Source organism: Anopheles cruzii, chromosome 3 (genome assembly GCF_943734635.1).
Source record: "Anopheles cruzii chromosome 3, idAnoCruzAS_RS32_06, whole genome shotgun sequence".
Classification (NCBI taxonomy): Eukaryota; Metazoa; Arthropoda; class Insecta; order Diptera; family Culicidae; genus Anopheles; species Anopheles cruzii.
The window spans coordinates 428,104-447,082 of NC_069145.1; the positions used below are offsets into that span (position 1 = coordinate 428,104).

The 18,979-nt window shown below is 48.5% G+C and overlaps 1 protein-coding gene across 1 annotated transcript in view; it reads left to right on the forward strand.

Moving 5' to 3' along the window:
- The first annotated feature begins 363 nt into the window (after positions 1 to 363).
- Positions 364 to 18,979, forward strand: part of LOC128271633 (zwei Ig domain protein zig-8-like) — a 40,096-nt gene continuing 21,480 nt past the window's right edge. The window contains exon 1 of the mRNA XM_053009235.1: positions 364 to 409. Coding sequence (XP_052865195.1) covers positions 364 to 409 — 46 coding nt within the window. The remainder of the gene's footprint in view (positions 410 to 18,979) is intronic.

Here is an 18,979-nt window from a genome sequence, read left to right on the forward strand (position 1 = left end):
GGAACTGACCCGCCGGAAACGCAATCGAAGCAGAGGGTTTATTCCGAGCGCCGACCTGTCATCTTCTTTCGCCAGCCATTATCGACAGCTGGAATCCGCGTAGGCCCGCGTTAAAGTGAAAAAGAAAAGCCGAAAATGGCCTACGAGGCAAAATATCGACAAGTGAAGCGTTAAAACGAGTGATAGCAACTTCTTCCTTTCGACCGAGCTCCTCATTCAACAGTCCGAAGGAACCACACGGCATAATTCGAGAAACAAGTGCTTGAAGGGTGTTTCAAAGGCGCGTTTCCGGAGGAATATTTCTACTACGGAATTTCTAAGTCACCAGTGTGCGATCCGCAGGTCTGCAGAATGAGGTGGAACATGGCCCCGATTTCAACGGCCGTCTTGTTGCTGATAGTTAGTACAGGTAAGAACGGCCCCGTTTGGCCACGAATGTTACGTCCTTTGCGTTATCCTTTATCGTTTGCATTCTTTCAGATAATAAGCAAACAGTCCGCTCGGGAATGTTTTTTCTTAACGAAACGACATGGACAGGGTTTTCAGAAACGTCCAAAATGCTCCGCAACAGCTGCGGGTACACCCGTCATTTGATTAGATTTTTCCAGGAATCATCTTTTCGGTTTTGCGATGAAATATGGTCGAGGTTGGAATTCCGAGTGAACGGCAGTCACGCATACCTGTCGTGTCTGGTGACGGCTTATGATACGTGCTTGTGCTTTTTTCCTTCAACAATATGCCGTTAGGAGTATGATTAATGGTGCCTCTTGGTCGCTAACGACATGGTAAATTTTAAGCCTTAATAGGCCCTCTTCCCAGCCACGATTCTCCTTTTGAGAGATCCCGCGAAAACCGTGCTCCCTCCAAACGCGCTCTCTCTCTCTCTTTCTCTCTGATTGATTACGGTGAGGAGGTTCCGGAAAATTCCGCACCTCTTTCGCAGCAGCTATGCTAATCTTTTTGCCTCACCAGGGGAAAGATTTGAAGTGAAAAGGCCAACCCACGACTAAACTGTCGCTTGCTGAGGGCAACCGCTTCCTCGGCCTTGAAGCTTTTGCGCCAAGAAATTGTCCGAAGTGTGGGGCCAAAAGCCCAGAGGAGCATACAAATTGCGAGATGTTGTTGATAGTGTTCGGCAAGTTGCGGCGCTCGCAGCAAACTTGCTAACAATTTTGATTTCACAAGAAAGCGGTCCCGGAAGACGCAAAAACTTGGACGGTTTCGCAATCGCCAGGGGACATTTAGTCGGGATTCAGAGCACGCCGTGAAGCACAAGCACGACTCCTCGGAAAGGAGGAGATTTAAGGTAGAAACTGTTCAACTATTCGTTCCTCGTTCCGCTAGCGATTTTATAGCAAAAAAGGAAGCACCATATGAAAAAATATCACAGAACTATGTAAATTTTTTAGATCAAACTTTGTAAAGATGCGAAAAGACGACAATCTTTTCTTATCGGTCTTTTTCCCTTTTCTCGTCCCTCTCAGAATTGACCATTGCCAGCATTAGAATCGAAGAGAACGGGGATAACAATGAAGGTACATATGAGAATGCTGTTTAAACTCTCCGCTTTCTTCTAGTTTGTAGATAGTACGAAATAACATGCAATATGGAATGAAACACCACCCAATCTCATCAGCAATTCAAACCAAAACTCTTAAATGATACCCGTAAACAAGTGATAACGGACAGCGATAAAAAAGTGGAAAACATATCATGATTCACAAGCGACTTCTCCGAGCGACATGTGCCAACACCAGCCGGATGAATTGCGGTCTATTCCTTTAAACAAATCGTAAACACCAGAAATTGTCGACGTATCATATTTCTTTGGCCTCCCAACAACTCCTAGGAACGGACAATGGTGTTGAATGGCGGAAAAGTGATCCTTATGGCGTTTTCTTTCCTCCCCTCTTCGCCCAACTAGCCCGAGCTGTTCCGAAAACGGCAACCCTAGGCGGCGCCGGCCGTTTAACGGTACTGATTATGATAATTAATTCATGTATTCTCTGTGCTGGCCGGAGACTTTCGGTCCTGTTGGCTCTCGAAAATGCTCTTTGTCCCACTCCGTCTCCGCCCAATCTATTCGTCCTCCTCAGTTCCCCGCAGTGCCGCTTCACCGCCAATATGGGCGCTGTGGCGTTTGGTAAATAAAAATTATTTCCTTAATTGTTTCTGGTAAGCCTGCCTAAAGTACGGCGGCCTGGCCTTGGGTGTTTTGTTTCTTGGATAACCTAAATTCTAGAACCGCAACCCGAGAACTGGGACACCATCATCTCCTATTGTGGTCGGTGGTGGCCAACGTGACACAACGCAGTTCTGCTGATGCGCCTTTTTAAACATGGAAATTATGTTCTCCCATTCCTGTCCTTTCCTGCGGGACTGCATTTGGCCGTGCTCTTTCCGTCCCGTGCCGGGCATCATAAATTGCGCTGCTTTTGAGCCTGACTTTGGTAATTTCGGTTCCTTGTTTCGTGTGGAGCCCCGGCGTTCCCCGCGGCCAGACACCATAAGCTTGCAGTTTCCCTTAGCCGGAGCCGGATTTTATTTGCGTCACTTGCTTTCAGCATTCGCCCGCACCCACACACACTGAGTCCCACGTGACCTGCGACGGTTCTGCGAAAAAATGGGCGATATAATTTGTTCCCCCGCGAGTAAAAACACTTCATGAAAAATATGTCTGCACAGAAGAATGGTCGGGCAGAGAAACAACCCGCCGGTGTGGCCGGATCGCAGCGCCAAAATGTCGCCCCCATACATCGTTACTCAAGGCGGGTGGTGGCCACAAACGGGGGGGGGTGGGGGGGGAGGGGGTTACTGAGAGAAAAGCACGCAGACCTGCATGTCTACATGCTTACGAATGTGCCGAGCTCCGATGCTCCGATGAAAGCCACCGGAAAAGTTCCCGAAGCGAATTGAAATGAGTAGAAGAGGAGCAAAAAAAACGCCGGAAGCTCAACCGAAGCGGCAAACCAACACCACAACAATACGGTACGGAACCACAGCGACAGGACATGGTGCACCTTCGCTCCTGGGCAAACCAAACATGCTCCAGTTCCCGGGAGCCCCCTGTTTCACCACCCAAAGCACAATAGAATGCGCATAGGTCACAATGGAACGCAAAGGATAACGTTTCGGTTCATCGACCATTGAAGCGCGCTGGATCGGATCGGTTTTGTTGGTTTGGGCGGGCCAAAAGCACAACCGGGGCACCATTTTACGGATCGTGCTTTGTACGGAAACGGAACATTCACTCTGTTTAAATCATTCTAAATCTTACAATCTTAGGTACGGAGGATGATACCACAGAAATAGTGTTCCGTGCGCGGAACTTGCCAGTGACATCTTTCTGCACTCTGGCAAGCAGCAAACCACAACCACCGCTAGTCATTGCACCGTTGTAGCCATTCTTTCGTTCTTGCTACTTTAAAACATACTCTCCTCCAGCGCGGTTACCGTACCGTGCAGTCAGCGCTCCGGCAACATATCGGCAACCTCCACATCGCCGCGGAGCACACCTTTGATTGGATTTCCTGGAGCATAAATAGTGGAGCAACCGCACGACCACGGCGTGGGAAGCTTTAATCATGGCCGCATCACCGTCACGTAGCCGAGCGCGCGCGCGAGTGACAAGAATAAGTTCAGATGATGCTCCCATTTTCACACCTATTCCGTGTTCCTTCCGCGTTGGTGGTGAGACTGCACTAAATGAACACTGTGGCTGCCGACGGACTAAAACTAGTTACGAAGCCATCCCCCCCGTGTGCACGTCCTCGGTTAGTGCCATTATTTCTCGTCCTTTCTTCTTTACACCGAACAAAAGATGAGCAAGATCTTGAGCGCCGGGGCGCCCGGCCGCGGTCACCTTCGTGTCGTGTCTTACGCAACGGAAGTAAACTTAACGAGTTCCTGCCAGGGTAGCCAGGGTGGAAAACATAATTATCGTCCTCACAGATGCACCTTCGGCCCAGCATACGGAGTTCCGGTGCAACAATCAGCAGAAGAAAACATCCCTCCGCTTTGCATGGCAATTTTTCACTGGCAGGCTTCAAAGAATTATGGCCTCCCGCTCTCTCGGTCTCTCTGCCGGTCTACATTATCGCTGTGTACGCTGTCAGTCTGAATCTTCGCTTAATTCGTTATCTTACGAAAAAGAGCTTGCTGGAAACGCCTCGTTGCAGGAGGACGCATCTTGCCTGGAACGGAAGTAAACCGAGTGCCAAGTAGATACCGACGACAAAAGTTTTCCCTTTTAGTCCCTTATTACACACACACACACCCGCCCGCCAGCCCGCCCGCCACGGTCTCGAAAGTCTTGAGCAAATTGAGCCCCTTTCGAACTTCATTTCAACACTTCCTTCCCGGCCGGGGCCGGTGACATTCCGGCTCCTGGTTCACGCAAGAGCCCGGATGCCGGCGATCGGGTTAGCAGCCGAATACCTTTCGGGGCTTGCGCGGGACGGAACGTCGCAGAACTTCTTCCACCGTGGAGTTGCCGGTGGTTTGTTGCCGGTTTAATATATTTAAATTCACTTCCCACTCGCGACGGATAAATTTATGACAAACCCCGTAGCCCGAAACTTTTTCGCTTGTTTAATTTAGTCGTTAATTAGATTATGCATGTCAATTGTGCAATCCTGCCGGCGCCGGAGATGTGTGTGTGTGTGTGGCATCTCGGTCTTGTCGTGCGCGCTTGGACATACTCGTTCTGGAACCCGAAAGGCGAGCCAAATGTGATAGAATTAAGAGCACAAATTTCATTTCACACTTCACCCGGCGAGAGAGAGTTTCTGTGTCACGCCTTGGCGAGCGTCTCGACAATGGAAATAAAAATGGTCTCGACAATGGAAATTCCCGGTTCCGGTTTGCGTGAGATGCTTCCGCCCGAAAGTGCGCGCAGACAAACATGGACAATCAATTTATTGCGTTGAAAGTATGTTGTACTCCGAAAACGGAACCGGCGGAACCGATGTGCCCGGCCGGCTCTCATTAGCGTCGAAGGAAACTTTCGACAGCGGAACGGCCCGCCGCCCTCTGTATCCGACATGGACGTAATTAAAATCGTTTTCATATTTATTAAATTTATTTTCCAACGGTCGTTTTCATTTGCCAAAAACGTGCCACTGACCGGGGGGATGCTTATTATTTTACTGGCAGACTAGTGGCCGGTTCCAGGAACGGCGTCATGCTTTCGACACAAACGACTCCTTGGTTTGCGAATTTGCAACGGCAACCGAAGATGTAATATGTAAATACCCGAACACCGTTTTGGCGCAATGTTCACTCTTTGTCGGCCGCGTAATGGCGAGCACGGTTCGCCGAATAGGACTAAGATTTTTCGAAGCGTAAGACCGACTTTAAATCTTCCAATTTCTGGGAGCATCGTTTCAGTGAAACTTTAGCAATTCGCACTCTCTTCGGCCATACACATTTCACAAGAATGACAAGAACGAACAGTGCAGTGCCTACTTCGAACCAAGTTCGAAGCTGATCTCCTAGCAACCAATGCGCACAGTAAGCTTGTCGTACAGAACAGGAAAAACCCGAAACAATAATTTATCGTTGTTTTATGGTAAATTCACTCCCATTACTGTGTTACCCTTTCCACCGCAACAGGATTGGCCAGGAGCGAAAAGGGTTCCCTGTCGCAGGCCCCTTTAAGTGCACCAAAAGTTCACGACCATGTTGACTACGCGAAACACAGTCACTTTCAGCGGCCACAATTTATGATGATTACCGTAGCAGATGATCGCCTGGCCCGTGGCCGCAAACAGTTCGGATTGCTGCTCGTTTCCTCCATTAGCGCGGATGCCGCGGACAACTTGCTGATAGTCAATGATTATGGCACCGATATTTGATTCGCCTGCGGCTGCTGATCCGGGTCAAAGCCAAATGACCAATAAAAATAATCGCCGTAGCTCGGCCGTAGGTGGAAGTAACACATGTCCCGGCGAAAGCAATCGTTGCCATCGTGCCGTTCCATCCGCGTAAAGGTTCTCTCTGTACCACAGTGCCGAATTGTAGCGGGCAATTGATTTTCATTAAATCTGTTCCACAGAAAACGAGACCGAAGCGAAGCTCGTTCCGTATTTCGTAACGGATCCCCGATCCATAACTTCATCAACCTCGGCGGCACCCATCAGTAATCGAAACTAATTTAGAGGCCACCATAAAAAATCAATTTCCATCCGTCGATCTGTGGAATGCTTCCTTGCCGAGCTTAGTTTTTGATTCTTTTCAATCAGCTCCTTCCCAGCCGGATGACTTTCTTCGAGTCAACCAAAGCGGTCAAGGATGTGCAGCAATTCAAACGGTCAACATTGATGAAGTTGTATGAAACGCCTACCACACAATCGTCGGATAGCCGGGTTTCGATTATGCCAGGAATCCGTTTTTCAAGGTCCTTTTTAAGATGTTTTCACGATCCAATCCGGGGAACGACTTTTACATCGTCAAACGACCGAAAACATCAATCGGTTCCTTAAATAGTTGTTGAGGCCCCTATAATTCATTCAGTTAAAAAAACAATGGGCAATGAGTAAAATAATTAATATTTTGCCAAAAGTTTGACTAAAAAGAAGAATATTTTGTCAGATTGTTGTCAGTATAAATTTGACTTTGGCGTATTTCCGTTTGTAAGCATTTGTGGATTGTGTCGGACAAAAAAGGGCTTTCTGATGGCACCAGAAAGGTGTGGTGCATCACAAGCTCCTAAAACCTGATGAAAACGTTAATTCAGATGGCTACTGACAACAAATGATCAATTTGAACCATGTATTGATCGAAAAACGACCAAAAAGCCGTTTCTCTTGTCCAAAATGGAGGCGCCTGGTGGCCCGTGGCCTGAAGCTTCCATGTCCCCAAAAAGCGAAACTGGTTCAGGATACTATCAAATCACTTGGACGGGAGTTTCATATCGATGGGACACGTATTGGCTGAGCTTCGTTTCCTACGAGGAAGTCGAAATTGGATAACTAATTAGTTTACTTAAAAAGACGAAGAATTCTTTACGAGATACTTACGACGTGATACTTAGAATTTTTCATTTCAATTTCATAAACATTTGATTTCTTTGAAAAAATTCCGATTCTCAAGTTTTAGACCTGGTATGTGTGACCAACGATGAATTCTACGAGCGATTTTTCGATATTTTTTTAATATTGTTTCTTTTCTAATATTTTCCGAGGACCAAGAGCCAATTTGATAGAGCAGAGATACAAATTCTGGTTAAGCACTTAAATAATGTATGAATAAAATACTTTTACCTGCATTGGCTTAGTATGTCCCGCTACGCTACGTACAACGCTGGCTCAACGATGGAAACTGGAGCCACAAAACGCAGCGGCCCTCTACTTTTTGCATCCGGAGATCATCGTTTCAATCACGGCTCCAGCCGCATTTCACCGGCACCTTCACAGCCCGTACGGCCCGGCCCGGAGCATGTATTTATTTATATTATGCAGTCTCGCCAATATCACGTTTCGGTAAGGCACCGATACCTACAACACGCTACAACGTTTGCGGCGCACTGAATTTGAAAGCAACTCGATTGCGGAATCAATTTTCACCGCCCGTCTCTATCCGCAAACCGTACCACACTCTGACCTACACACGTCCAATCGGTCCACAGAGCGCTCCACACGGACTCGTCGGGATGTCCATCGGTTGTTACTTTGTCGGTAAGGAATGTCACCAAACGAGCTATCGATAGAGCTTACGGGATATGTATCCGAACGCCAGGTACATCCGTACTCGCAACGGGACATTAGCTACCGGGGGATGCTGTGGCCGTTACGAAATTCATGAAATCGATACTATGCATGACAACAATGTCTCGATCGAAACACACACCGAGGACCGATTGGAAAGACGAATCACAGCGCCACTCACTACAAGAGTGGGGATCAATTTGGGACACAAATATCGCAAACAAATGCCTCACAAAAAGGCCCCATTTCGAATTAGAAAATTGGGCAAACTCAATCAATTAAACAAATTGCAAAGAAGCCATATTATTACACGGTGCTCCGAGAGGGTGGCATTTGGGTTTTTTTCTTTCTTTCGTCGCGCATCAGGTGCTTTCGCGTGGCATGCACAATTAATCACGGAAGCTCAGCACTTCCTTTTAAATGCGGAGCCCCCGCCCGAACCACGGAGTTGGAGCACGGAGCGGAAGAGCGACAAAAAACTCGTCCTTCTAAACTCGTTTGATGCTGAAGTGCTTCTCAAGAGAAGACCGACCTCTCTTCGCAGCTTGATTGGTCACATTCAATAAAAGTTGCTCAAAACATTTTTTTTTTTTGTTCGTTTGGGTCCACTTGCCGCCGGCAACCGAAACGAATGGAGCACCCTTCGTGGGGCGGCAGCTGGGTCGGAAAACTACTTTTGTATTCTTTAAGACGAATGTCCTTTCGGGGCGAACCGTGGGTCAGTGGATACTTTTCGCTGTCTCCCCCCGAATCCGCTCTTCATTGAGGATGTTGATAATTTTGCGTAAAAACCAGGCCAAAGTTATAACAAAGTACAATCGTTTTGGTAATGCCCTTAATTAATCGGTACTTGTTTTGTTTGGCTCTCGGATTCCGTTGTCGAAAGGACCATGTTTTGCATCCGGTTCATTACTATTCAATTACACTCGCCGTTTTGTCAAATATTCATCATGTACAAAAATGCCGTAATAATTATGCCGTGTGTATGTTCCGTCCGGTCGCCGGATTTTACGCTACAAGAATAATTTAAAATGAATGAAATCGGACCGGGGACAGGGCTTTTTGCCGATACAGATCGTTTTATGGAGGCAATCATTTCCATCAAAAGTAAACTCCTTTATCGTATCGCTGGCGATGAAATCTGGCCCCGGATGGACCTTGGCGGCTCAAATTTAAATAGCTGAATCACGGGCGCTGCAGATTGAAAGACACGAAGCGAATGCGACACAACCGCTCCGCAATCCCTTTGGGGTCGAAATAAAAAACCCTCCCCGAATCTGGGCCGCAGGGCAGGGCGAAGCTTAAAGCGGCGAAGAAAACGGAAACATATTCCGCAGGCCCACGCTCGGGAACAAATCTTTCCAATATCCGTGAAATATGCTCCGGTGGAAGCCTTTAGCACCGAACTGCCCGTTGGCCGGGTTGTCATCTGATCGAATTTCCATCGCCTTCCCTCCGCTTACGCAGTCCCCGGCCAGCGAAGGCCAGCGAAGGCCAGCGAAGCGAACCCACGATCCTGTCCCAATCCCCGGGAGAACACACCCGTACCCGAAGTGCGGGCCGGCGGATGTTTCGGTCGAATGGAATCGCTATATGAATATTGAATGAATTTTGCGATTCCTGCTGGATTGCAGCCTATACAGCCTCTGCCAACCTTTCTGCCAACCGAACGACCGACCGACCGAGGGATCTAAAGTTCATATCTCTCGGTGCCACCGAAGGGCGCAAAGGGCCGTCGGCAGTACGCGATCATCTTGCATCATGATTTTTTCGTCCTGTAAACCCATGGGTGGAAAAATTGGCAGCCACTGACGCAAAAAGTGGCCGGGAAAGGTGTGTGCGGAGTGCCGGAAAAGCTGCTGAAAGGCAAAATGTCTGAAGCGTACCAGACACCGTTATTCTTTGCCTCTTTCATCACCACTTCAGAATCGGGGGCCGAGAAATACGACCGCTGCGGTCTGCGGACTTTGCAGAGGCAAGAGACGAACAGGGAACATGCGTTACATTCATTCAGCGTATGTACGACACACTTCAAAAGCGGAAAGAAACACAAGAGGGCCAGGCCTAGTGTGGAATTGGAAGAAGGATTATCTGCGGCACGTCTGTGTGGTTGCGTCCCGAAGCACAGAGGACCCGAGACCCCAACACGAGATGGATGCCGAGAAGCAAACAACTTTATGGTTCGAGATTTTCACTACAGATTAAAATGTACAATTCGCAGCACGAAGCAGAAGGTTGCCGGAGTTTTGCAGAGATCGATAATGTTTAGCACCACTAAAATGTGTCTCCTCCTTTTGGGGGTTATGCAAGATTGGACCCTTCAGGCTGCCTTCTGGCGCGGCTCAAACTAAAAATAAATAAAAAGCGATCGGCACATCCTCCGCGGCCCGCGGCCCACTGTACTGAGTAAATGTTTGAATTCGCGCCTCATGTGTGCGTGTCTGGCTGTGATTTGGATTTATTTCGTTTCCATCGTTGCTGTGCTGTTGATTCGTTGCCGTCAGTCATGTTTGTTTGCCACATTTTTGGCCGCACATCAGACGAGCAGTGTATCAGAATCAGTGTAAACACTGCCGCCAGTCTGCCATCGATACACGTGTTTACTTTTTATTATCACTCCCGATCGTGAACGTGCCGATCCGTGCAAAGTGCATCAACTGATATCGGCTTGGCATAGTTCTTAAAGTCACCAAAATAATGAATCCTCTTCTACCTGCCAAGTTCGGCTTAAGGGCCCCGACACACTTGAGGGCAAGGATTTGGTCACGTATTCCTACCGGTCCCGGCGCCAGTTCCTTCACTAATTCCTACGACACGAGGTTCATCAGTTTGACGAAGTTTGATGTTTGCAGAAAGTTTGTCCGAACTAAATTCAATTACAAAACACTCAATAAACCTTCCCGGCGTCCCGGATATACAAAGCACACTCGTTCCGGACGGTGATATGTAATCTCAACGGACACACACAGTTTCAGTCGCCCCAGATTCAATTTTGTCGCTTGCCATAAAAAGCTGTCCGATGCGCCACGTTCCGGCGCGCCATTTCGCCTGTAAGCAGATAATGTAAATAAAAAAGTAGCACTAAATTGAATCAAATCAAATCGTTAGCAAAACCGTACCCGAAACCAATCGGGCGTAACTGGCGAACATGGGGACGGTCCGACGCTAGTATTTGTAAGTGAAAAAGGTTCTTCGGGGACACTGCCTCCGGAAGACGCTACGCTCCTTATTTACACACTAAGTTCGTACACAGCAAAAAGACGATAACATGGCACGGCACCGCATCTTTTCATGACGCATGAACGAATTACAATTAAGCTTTTTCCAAGCTTTTTCCGCCCCGCAAAGTGGTGCTCCGCAGTTCTGAATGGCCCAAGGTTGTCCCTTTTCGGAACACTATTGGGATAAATTGAATTTGTGCAAAACGCAATGGCTTCGTCCACTAAATCCTCCCAAGCGGGCGAGCGGGCTGCGTATCAACTTATTAAATCAGGCGAATCTCCGCCAGGAATGAGTCACAAATGAGTCCCGGTCGATGCAACATCCTAATTCGATTTTCAAATTTTACCTAATTCGACGTCGGTCAAGTTCAGGCCCAAATTGTTTTCGATGAGCCGCAAACTCCCAGCGGGAGTGGATCCGGAATAATAAAACATTCATATTTTCCTCCCATTCACCGGGAAAAGCTCGGGCCCACTTTTTGGGTTCGGCCAAGGGATCACCGTGTAACGTCCTAGAGTCCTGTTCAGTTGTTTAATGAACCTTTTGCCTACATTTCTGCGTAGGCTTCTGGTGACCGGATCCGACCGGACCGGAGACCGGAGCACATTGAATCCTTTCCCACCGGGCAAACCGGCCCGGTTACAGCGCCCGGATGGGTGAAATACATCTTCACGAGCTATTTCAAGCCACCGGCTTCCGGGGCAAGGGTTCCGCTGTTCTCTGGGCAGATTAAAAGACACTTACCGCTTCAAGTTCAGAGCAGCAAGTAAGCAAGCAAGTACCGTTTACGGGTTACCGCTCGGCTAAGCTCCGTTCTCTTTGTCCCTCTTTTGTTAATTAAAAACTTTCTTCCGGGTCAGTGGCCAAACTGTGGGACCGCCCACAGCCACAGAAACGACTACTTAATTTGAATGCCAATAAAATTTCTTTTACGCCTGAAAACACCGGTAAATGTACATAAGTCACTCCGACATTCTCTGGGCCGACATTCTAGGACAAGAGCTTTAACTTAGTACTGGCGTAGTGCTCGCATCGTGGTCACAATAAAGTATTAATCTGCAGGTCCATTAAACTGGAAAGGGTGAATAATCTAAACTGCGACGAATACTTTTTGTGTCCCTTCCGGAAAATGGAGTAGAGCAATTGCTAATGACAGTTTCATGTGTAAGTCGGGCAAAGTATTTTTAGCCTGTCGGAAGAATACCATAAATCATCGGAACCGATTAAGGAGACCTCTTTGATTAGGAATAAAGTTGTTATTAAAATTGACTGAAGGAGGCAGTTCCCTAACTCTTGCCGTTGATCCTTTTTCTTGCCTGGTTAACCTAAAAAATGCGTGATTAATTACGTCGAGGCTTTCTTTTGCCGAACGTGTCCTTACCTGAAAGGTTCCGGGAAGTTAACGCTATCTCGCAAACGACTGATTACAGATTGCGGGTTGCTCCTGTGTGGCCGCGGCTCCTTTCATGCGGCGGTGCTTTTTTTCCACTTTTTAAAGCAAACAGCATCGCGCTTTAAAAGCAGTTTACGATGTTTCTGTTCTTTTTGTTGTTGAAAAGTAAACCAAACGAGACCGGTTTCGTCCGCCGTGTCCGCTTTATCAACGACGGCTCCACTCGACGGACGGCGCTCGCTAGTCTTGACAGTTCTTTAAGCCAACACAACACAACGCCTCCTTGGTGGGGTTGAATACATTCATCCGCTGCATCGCATCGCAGTAGTCCATTGCCCGACGCCAGATACACTTGCGAAATCGTGTTTTGGCACGAAGCAAAATATGCGAAAGAATCCGTTGAACACACGAGCGAAAAACAGAAACCATCATTATTATCATCGGGACGAAGGGAACCCTTCGCCTTGTGGTTGAACATTCTCCATGTGGATCCATGATGTTGGTGGGACAGCCAAATCCTTTCTTCTAGCTCTGCGTCGCTGGACCGAGTAAACAACGGGATGTTTCCGTGCACGAGATTCACCGTTGCCAGGGGCCATTTTTCACCTGAGTTGTCACGGGGAAAATATTTATCCAACCCACGGAGAATACTTTTTACTGAATTTCGGCACAAAGCTGTTCGGAAAACAGAACAGAAAATCGACCGGTATGGGTTTTTGATGCCCGTATTCTGGAGCATAGAAACATTTACAAACATTCCTTCGTTGCGGTTCCACCGTTCATGCTCTGTTATCAATTAAAGCAAAGGCGTGTCTTTAAAAAGGCTTTTGTGCTAAATCACTTGCCATTGTCTCTTACGCCCGGCCTCAACGCTATCCCGGCACGTCAACGATTTGAATCAAAGTAATTCATTGCACGCTACCCGGAACTTCCTGCTGCGAGAAATAGCAAAAATACTCGCTACAAACATGCAAGTTTACTTAACTACTTCCGGCGACCGCCGTCGATGCGATCTCGTCCCGTCTCGAGGCCCTGGAGGGACTCAACGAACCGGATTCAACAATTGCCCCGTGTACCGTTTTCACGGGCAACGACGGGGAAAAATCCGCACGATAGAGGAACGGACGAAAGCCACCGCGATCCTTGACACAGATCGCGCTCAGTACGGCCATGCGATGTTTCCGAAGCTCTGGCTCTGTTTTTCTTTCCCTGCTCCCTTCTACTGTGTGTCATGGCGTCGTTGCGGCAGGAATGTTAAACCATTAGGCTCGTCTTTCGAACACGAACCTTGGGCTCGCCCCCCGGGGGGAGCAACATTTTACTGGGATCGATTTCCTTTAGTTCCAACCGAGAGATTGGTTGGACGTCGAGTGAGGTATCTTCAATGTTGCGAAACTCTTAACTCGCCATCAAAGTTTTCCAGTGTCCGGCTCGAAGCTGGAAAATTAGGCTTAAAGTATTCGCAAAGTATTCGTAGTGCTATGAATTATTAATACTCACCCACTCGCCAAACCTGAAGGCTGACCCAAGCCAAATGGAACCCATTTCTCCGTGTTTCTATAAATTAATCAGTTTATAAAAATGGCTTATTTTGGAAACACACCTACGAAATTTCTACATTCATAAAAGTTACTTGTTAATTATTTTTGCCTTCAGAAAGATGTTCTTTCGCTTCCTATCGCCCCTAGGTCCCTCTGTCCATTTCTCCCTTCTGAATATGCCAGAAACATAGATTGCTTTGTTTTTCTGCCTTAGGTGCGAAAACCATTTCTATTCTCACATCACGTCGCCTTCTTGGATCTAGTTTTTCATAATTTATCACAAAGTCGAAGCAGGCGTTTACTAGAAGGCGTTGTTTTCTCCATAAAATATCAATTCAATGTGCAACCATAGACAAAGAACTATTGCCGTTTGGAGGGCAAAAGATCGATTCCTTTAAGGCACCCGCTAAATTGCAGGTCATAAATTCAAGAATCCATATTTTATTATCAAATTTAATCCACTTTCTGCCTCGATAAACCAACCCAGCCGCCTTCGGAGGTCTTCCTCAGGACGCGGGACTTACTGTATACTGACCGCAGGTCAACGAGTAACCCCGATGACGATAAGTGTGAACGCACGAAGGAATGATAAATACTTCGGAATGCTCGGCTTCAAATATTCAGCAGACCAACCCGAGACCGTTTGGGCCCCTTTTCGCTGAGTTATGGATAATGGTTCGCTACAATCCGATAAACACACTAACGAACACAATAAGCGCGAGTTACGGAAAAGCCGGATTTACGACCACTAGTTCCACGATCCTCTTGGCAGCGGCAGTGACCCACGAACTGATTTGTTACACTTTTTTACTCCTTTTCTACTCCTGTGTCACCAAGATCAAACATTTCCGTACAATTAGCTATTCAAATGTGAAGCGCTCCCCAACGGCCACGAGGAGCCCCATGCCGGCGTCACCTTTCCGCGCAGGAGGACCGACTCCCCTTCGAACACGTTTCCCTGGACCACACGATGAGTAGTGGGATATAATTATGATTTATTTACGGCCATAATTTTCGGATAATTGTTCTTTGCTCCCTCCGCAACCGTTCGCTTCCTGGCTTGGCGTCCCGGACCGGAACCACGGTGAGCTCGGAACGAATTCCCCTACACCGGACCGCATTCTGGCTCCGGTGCCTGCAAATACTGTGTTCATGCGTATATCCTTCCTTCCGGCCTTCCTATCGCTGCTATTGCTCTGTGGCCTTTGGCGCGCGCAGGAAGCGCAACGCCTTTTGTTTCGCCCCGAAGAAGCCCGGCCACCAAAACTGACCCAAAAGGGATGTGCCAAAGCGGCGGCTGCGAGAGAGAAAAAGCGGGCGAACCTTTTGTAGGCCGCGCGGCCACGGCGCGGCCGAGCCGACGGTACCAAGGCTCACATGCGGAACCATTAATTTAATGAACGCCATGATGATCTATCGTAATGATCTCGACACGTTTGTGCGAAACCTCGCCGTACTGCGGCCGCCTAGTTGGCCTCCACACTGCGGGGCCTCTCTCTCGGGTCTCGGTCTCTCGGTCGGTTTTGGGGGAACGATGACGGAAATGATGAATACAGTCGTGAATCGCTTGAATTTATGGAATTTGTTGCCGGCTAATTTGGCCGGGCCGGGTTCGGGGATGAATTGTGGATACTGCCTCGGCTTTGGCCGGAGCCGGAAGAGCTCGCATAATCGCGGAAGTGTGTAAATCATTCCGACGCATCCCGGCAGCCGAGGCGTAACGCGATGGTAATTGATTCAAGCGAACCATTAACACCGCGGAACAGGGCTTTACGGGCTACGCGGTTACGGATGGTCAAACAATTCGCCAAACGATCCGTGACGTGTTTTTGTTTTGCCTGGCGCTCCCGTGAAGCGTTAACGACGATTGTTTGTGGGGGCCCCGGAACATTGTCCCTGCGTTGGTTCCCTCTCCGCAGCGCAAACTAATCAGCGACGCCCCATCGATGATTATTGAATCGCCAAACGAATGGGACGCCAGCGACATCTTTATCGACTCAGAGCCTAGGGCAGAACGAAAAAAGAACGCCGGAACGCCGGAACGCCAGAACGCCGGATCAAGATAAGAACGTGATCCTGTACGCCCCGTCAAACTTTGTGACTTTATCCGCCATCCATTATCGGTGCCGTAGTGTCTCGAAGGCACACGAGCATACGAACTAATAAACCAACAGCTGCGCGATAAGTAACGCCCGCAGGCAGTGGGCCCCTTTGGGCCACTTCCGGCAGCGGCGAAGTTTTAATCTGCGGCGTTCTTGTGCGTGGATCCTGGTGGCATGGGGTCGCTTATCATCGCTTTCACCGAACGTTTCTCGGGGGCCAAGTTCGGCTCGTAAAAGCCGAACGTGGAAAGCCTTATCGCCGAACGTCGCCGATCGACTTATGGCCAAAAGTTTCCTCGCGTTTCGTTCCGCCTAATTGGCACCGGGGCCGTGTAGTTTATGAAGCCCGCTTCCACGCGGGATCAATTTATTTTTCCTGATTTCCAAAACGCACCCACGAGGGAGAATCATTTTTCGCCCCGCGAATTTACATACCGCGTTCTTGAGTTCCTAAATTTATGCCCCACCACGCCACGGCCGGTTTTGACTTAGGAACTTGAGTTTATCCATGGCCCTAACAAAGAACACGTTTGGTGTGGTGCAGATGCCGCAGCTAATAACTTGACCCCGGCGGGAGCGACTTCCGCAGCTGACCTGCTTAATTGAGATGCGGTGGTCCTTCGCTGCGCTGAGTGATAATGGATCGCAGTTCATTATTTCTTTCACCCCACAAGGGACAGCCGATGACAATCGCACTCGTAGTGGTCCCAGTTCGGGCAGATGAATGGTGAAAATATTGCTCCACGGACGGCCCTCGGGAACCGTAAAGAGACAGATAATCAACAAAAGAGGAGAATGAATAAAAAAAACTTTTCTCTCTGTTCCAAATTGTGCATAAAATGGTAAATGATTGTCAACCTACCGAGTCAGCTCACCCGAATTGCTTGGCCGAAAAGTTTTTAAAGTTGTTTTCGGAGAGTTTGCCTTTAACTGACCGTGGCGACTGGAACTCATTTCGGCACGCCCCAACTGACCTACGAACGGAACGGAGGACCTTTTGTACCCTTTTAAAAACGGAATTTGACAAATTTTCTTTTTAATCAAATCAAACAGCAAATCAATTTTTCCTTCCCGCAGTTACCTTCTCCTCACGGCCGTAACCATTAATAAGAAGGATTAATTTAACGACCCACGCGGGGAACAAAACAATGCTATCTGGTGGCGCGAAGAGATCTTCGGTTACGGTCCCGGGGTTTTCCCCCTTTTAACACACACGCATCGTCGACCGGCAAGAGATAAGAAATGCGGGGCCAAATAACTTCTGAAACGAAACGTGAGAACCACGGTACAGTACTTCACACAACACGGCTCCGTGGCCCCCCCCACACACATAACGAATTGCACGCAAAAAGTTCAAAACCAATTTTGGGCGGCGCGCGGCTGGATTGCTCTCTGAGGGCCGGGAAGGGGCCACGGAAAATTCTTTGCAACGGCGCAAAGGCACCCGGTACCACCCACTTAATAGCCAGGATGCTTCGTCCTGGTTTCTCAACAGTGCGCACCAGACCTACGCTCTCTCCGGAACGCATAAACAACCTCGGCACCGGGCGTCCCGTTCCGGGTGTGTACAGCCCGGGCGCGCGCAAGGAACAAAACCCCGGGCTGACGATGATCTGATATCTGGTAGACATTAAAGTGGATTTTATTTATTCGATTCGAGCCATTTTCCCAAAAGGTCTTAATACCGATCGTGCCCGGGCGAGCCCTCCCGATGCTACGCCGCGATAGAGGAAGTGAATCAGCAGCAGCCCCGTCTTCGGGGCAGCGAATCCACAGTCTAAGAAACTGCACCAGATAGTGCCAAACTACAGGTCCAAGTCTTGCTGGTGCGGAGAATAAATTCCGTTTAACTCTAGCCGTTCCGGGGGCAATCCTTTGTTCAATTTTCACAGTCCTTCAACACCGTTCACACCGTTTTGCCCTCGAAACGAACTTCTAATTCAGTTTTGTGGCCAAAAACCGATCGCCCGGGCGAACGCTTATCATATACCTCAATCTACTACACGGCCAGCGAAAGCGTTGTGCGAAAAGGGGTCCCACCGCACCACTTTTGTGGATGAATAAATCGGCACAAACGGAGTTCTCCAATCAAGAGCCTGAAGTGTTGCGGCCAGTAGCATTTCGACGCCGATTCAACATTCTGCACGCCCGCATCCCGGATCGATCGATCGATTATTAGAAATTGCGTGCGGAGCTGAAAATTGATTGTTTACAGTAGCAACTAAATGCGGGCCTCCGAAATTAGGAATCGGGTTTAGCATAAATTGGGCATAAATATTATTCAATAAACCAGCCAGCTGATTGCCCGGTTTGCCCGGTGGACCCGAATCCGGTCGGTGTGATGAGAATTTCTGGCGCAAACGGCCATAATGTTGTCGACTTTGAAGCATGAAAACAACATCGAAAGTGTAATCAACCGAACGAGGTGCACGGTTCGTGGAACGGCCAGCGAGACGTAAGACGAGACGAGAGTGCGCCTTGGAACACAATGCTATCTCGGAATTGAACCCCGCGGAGAACAATTCGTGGAACAATAAACGTGTAGTAAACATGCCGCTGCTCAATGGAGACAATTTAATGTTACTGCCTTGTTAACGGGCACAACTTCTTGGATATCCTTTTAAATAACCGTTTGTCATTGTTTAAAATTGGATTCCTGGGACCGACTCGGCCGGCCCGGCCCTCCTTATGTCACACACAGCCAGGATCGGATGAAGGCCACATAACCTTAAAAGATATGGAACCATCATGACGTCGTGTTACCGTAACCGAACAATATTGTTTCGACTTCCGAAAACCTTTTCACCCGGCCAGTCCCCTCCCTCCCGGTTTAGTGGCCAACCACTCGACACACCAACAGAACGTTATTTCCGGTGGCTGATATTTTGTCGGCCGACACACGGGGACCAGCGTAACGAAAGACAGCACCGGGCAGCGGCAAAAACTCCACTTCAACCACATTAAGCCACATCTATCAGACGGAAATCACTTGGCAACTCCTCACGGCAGGGCAGC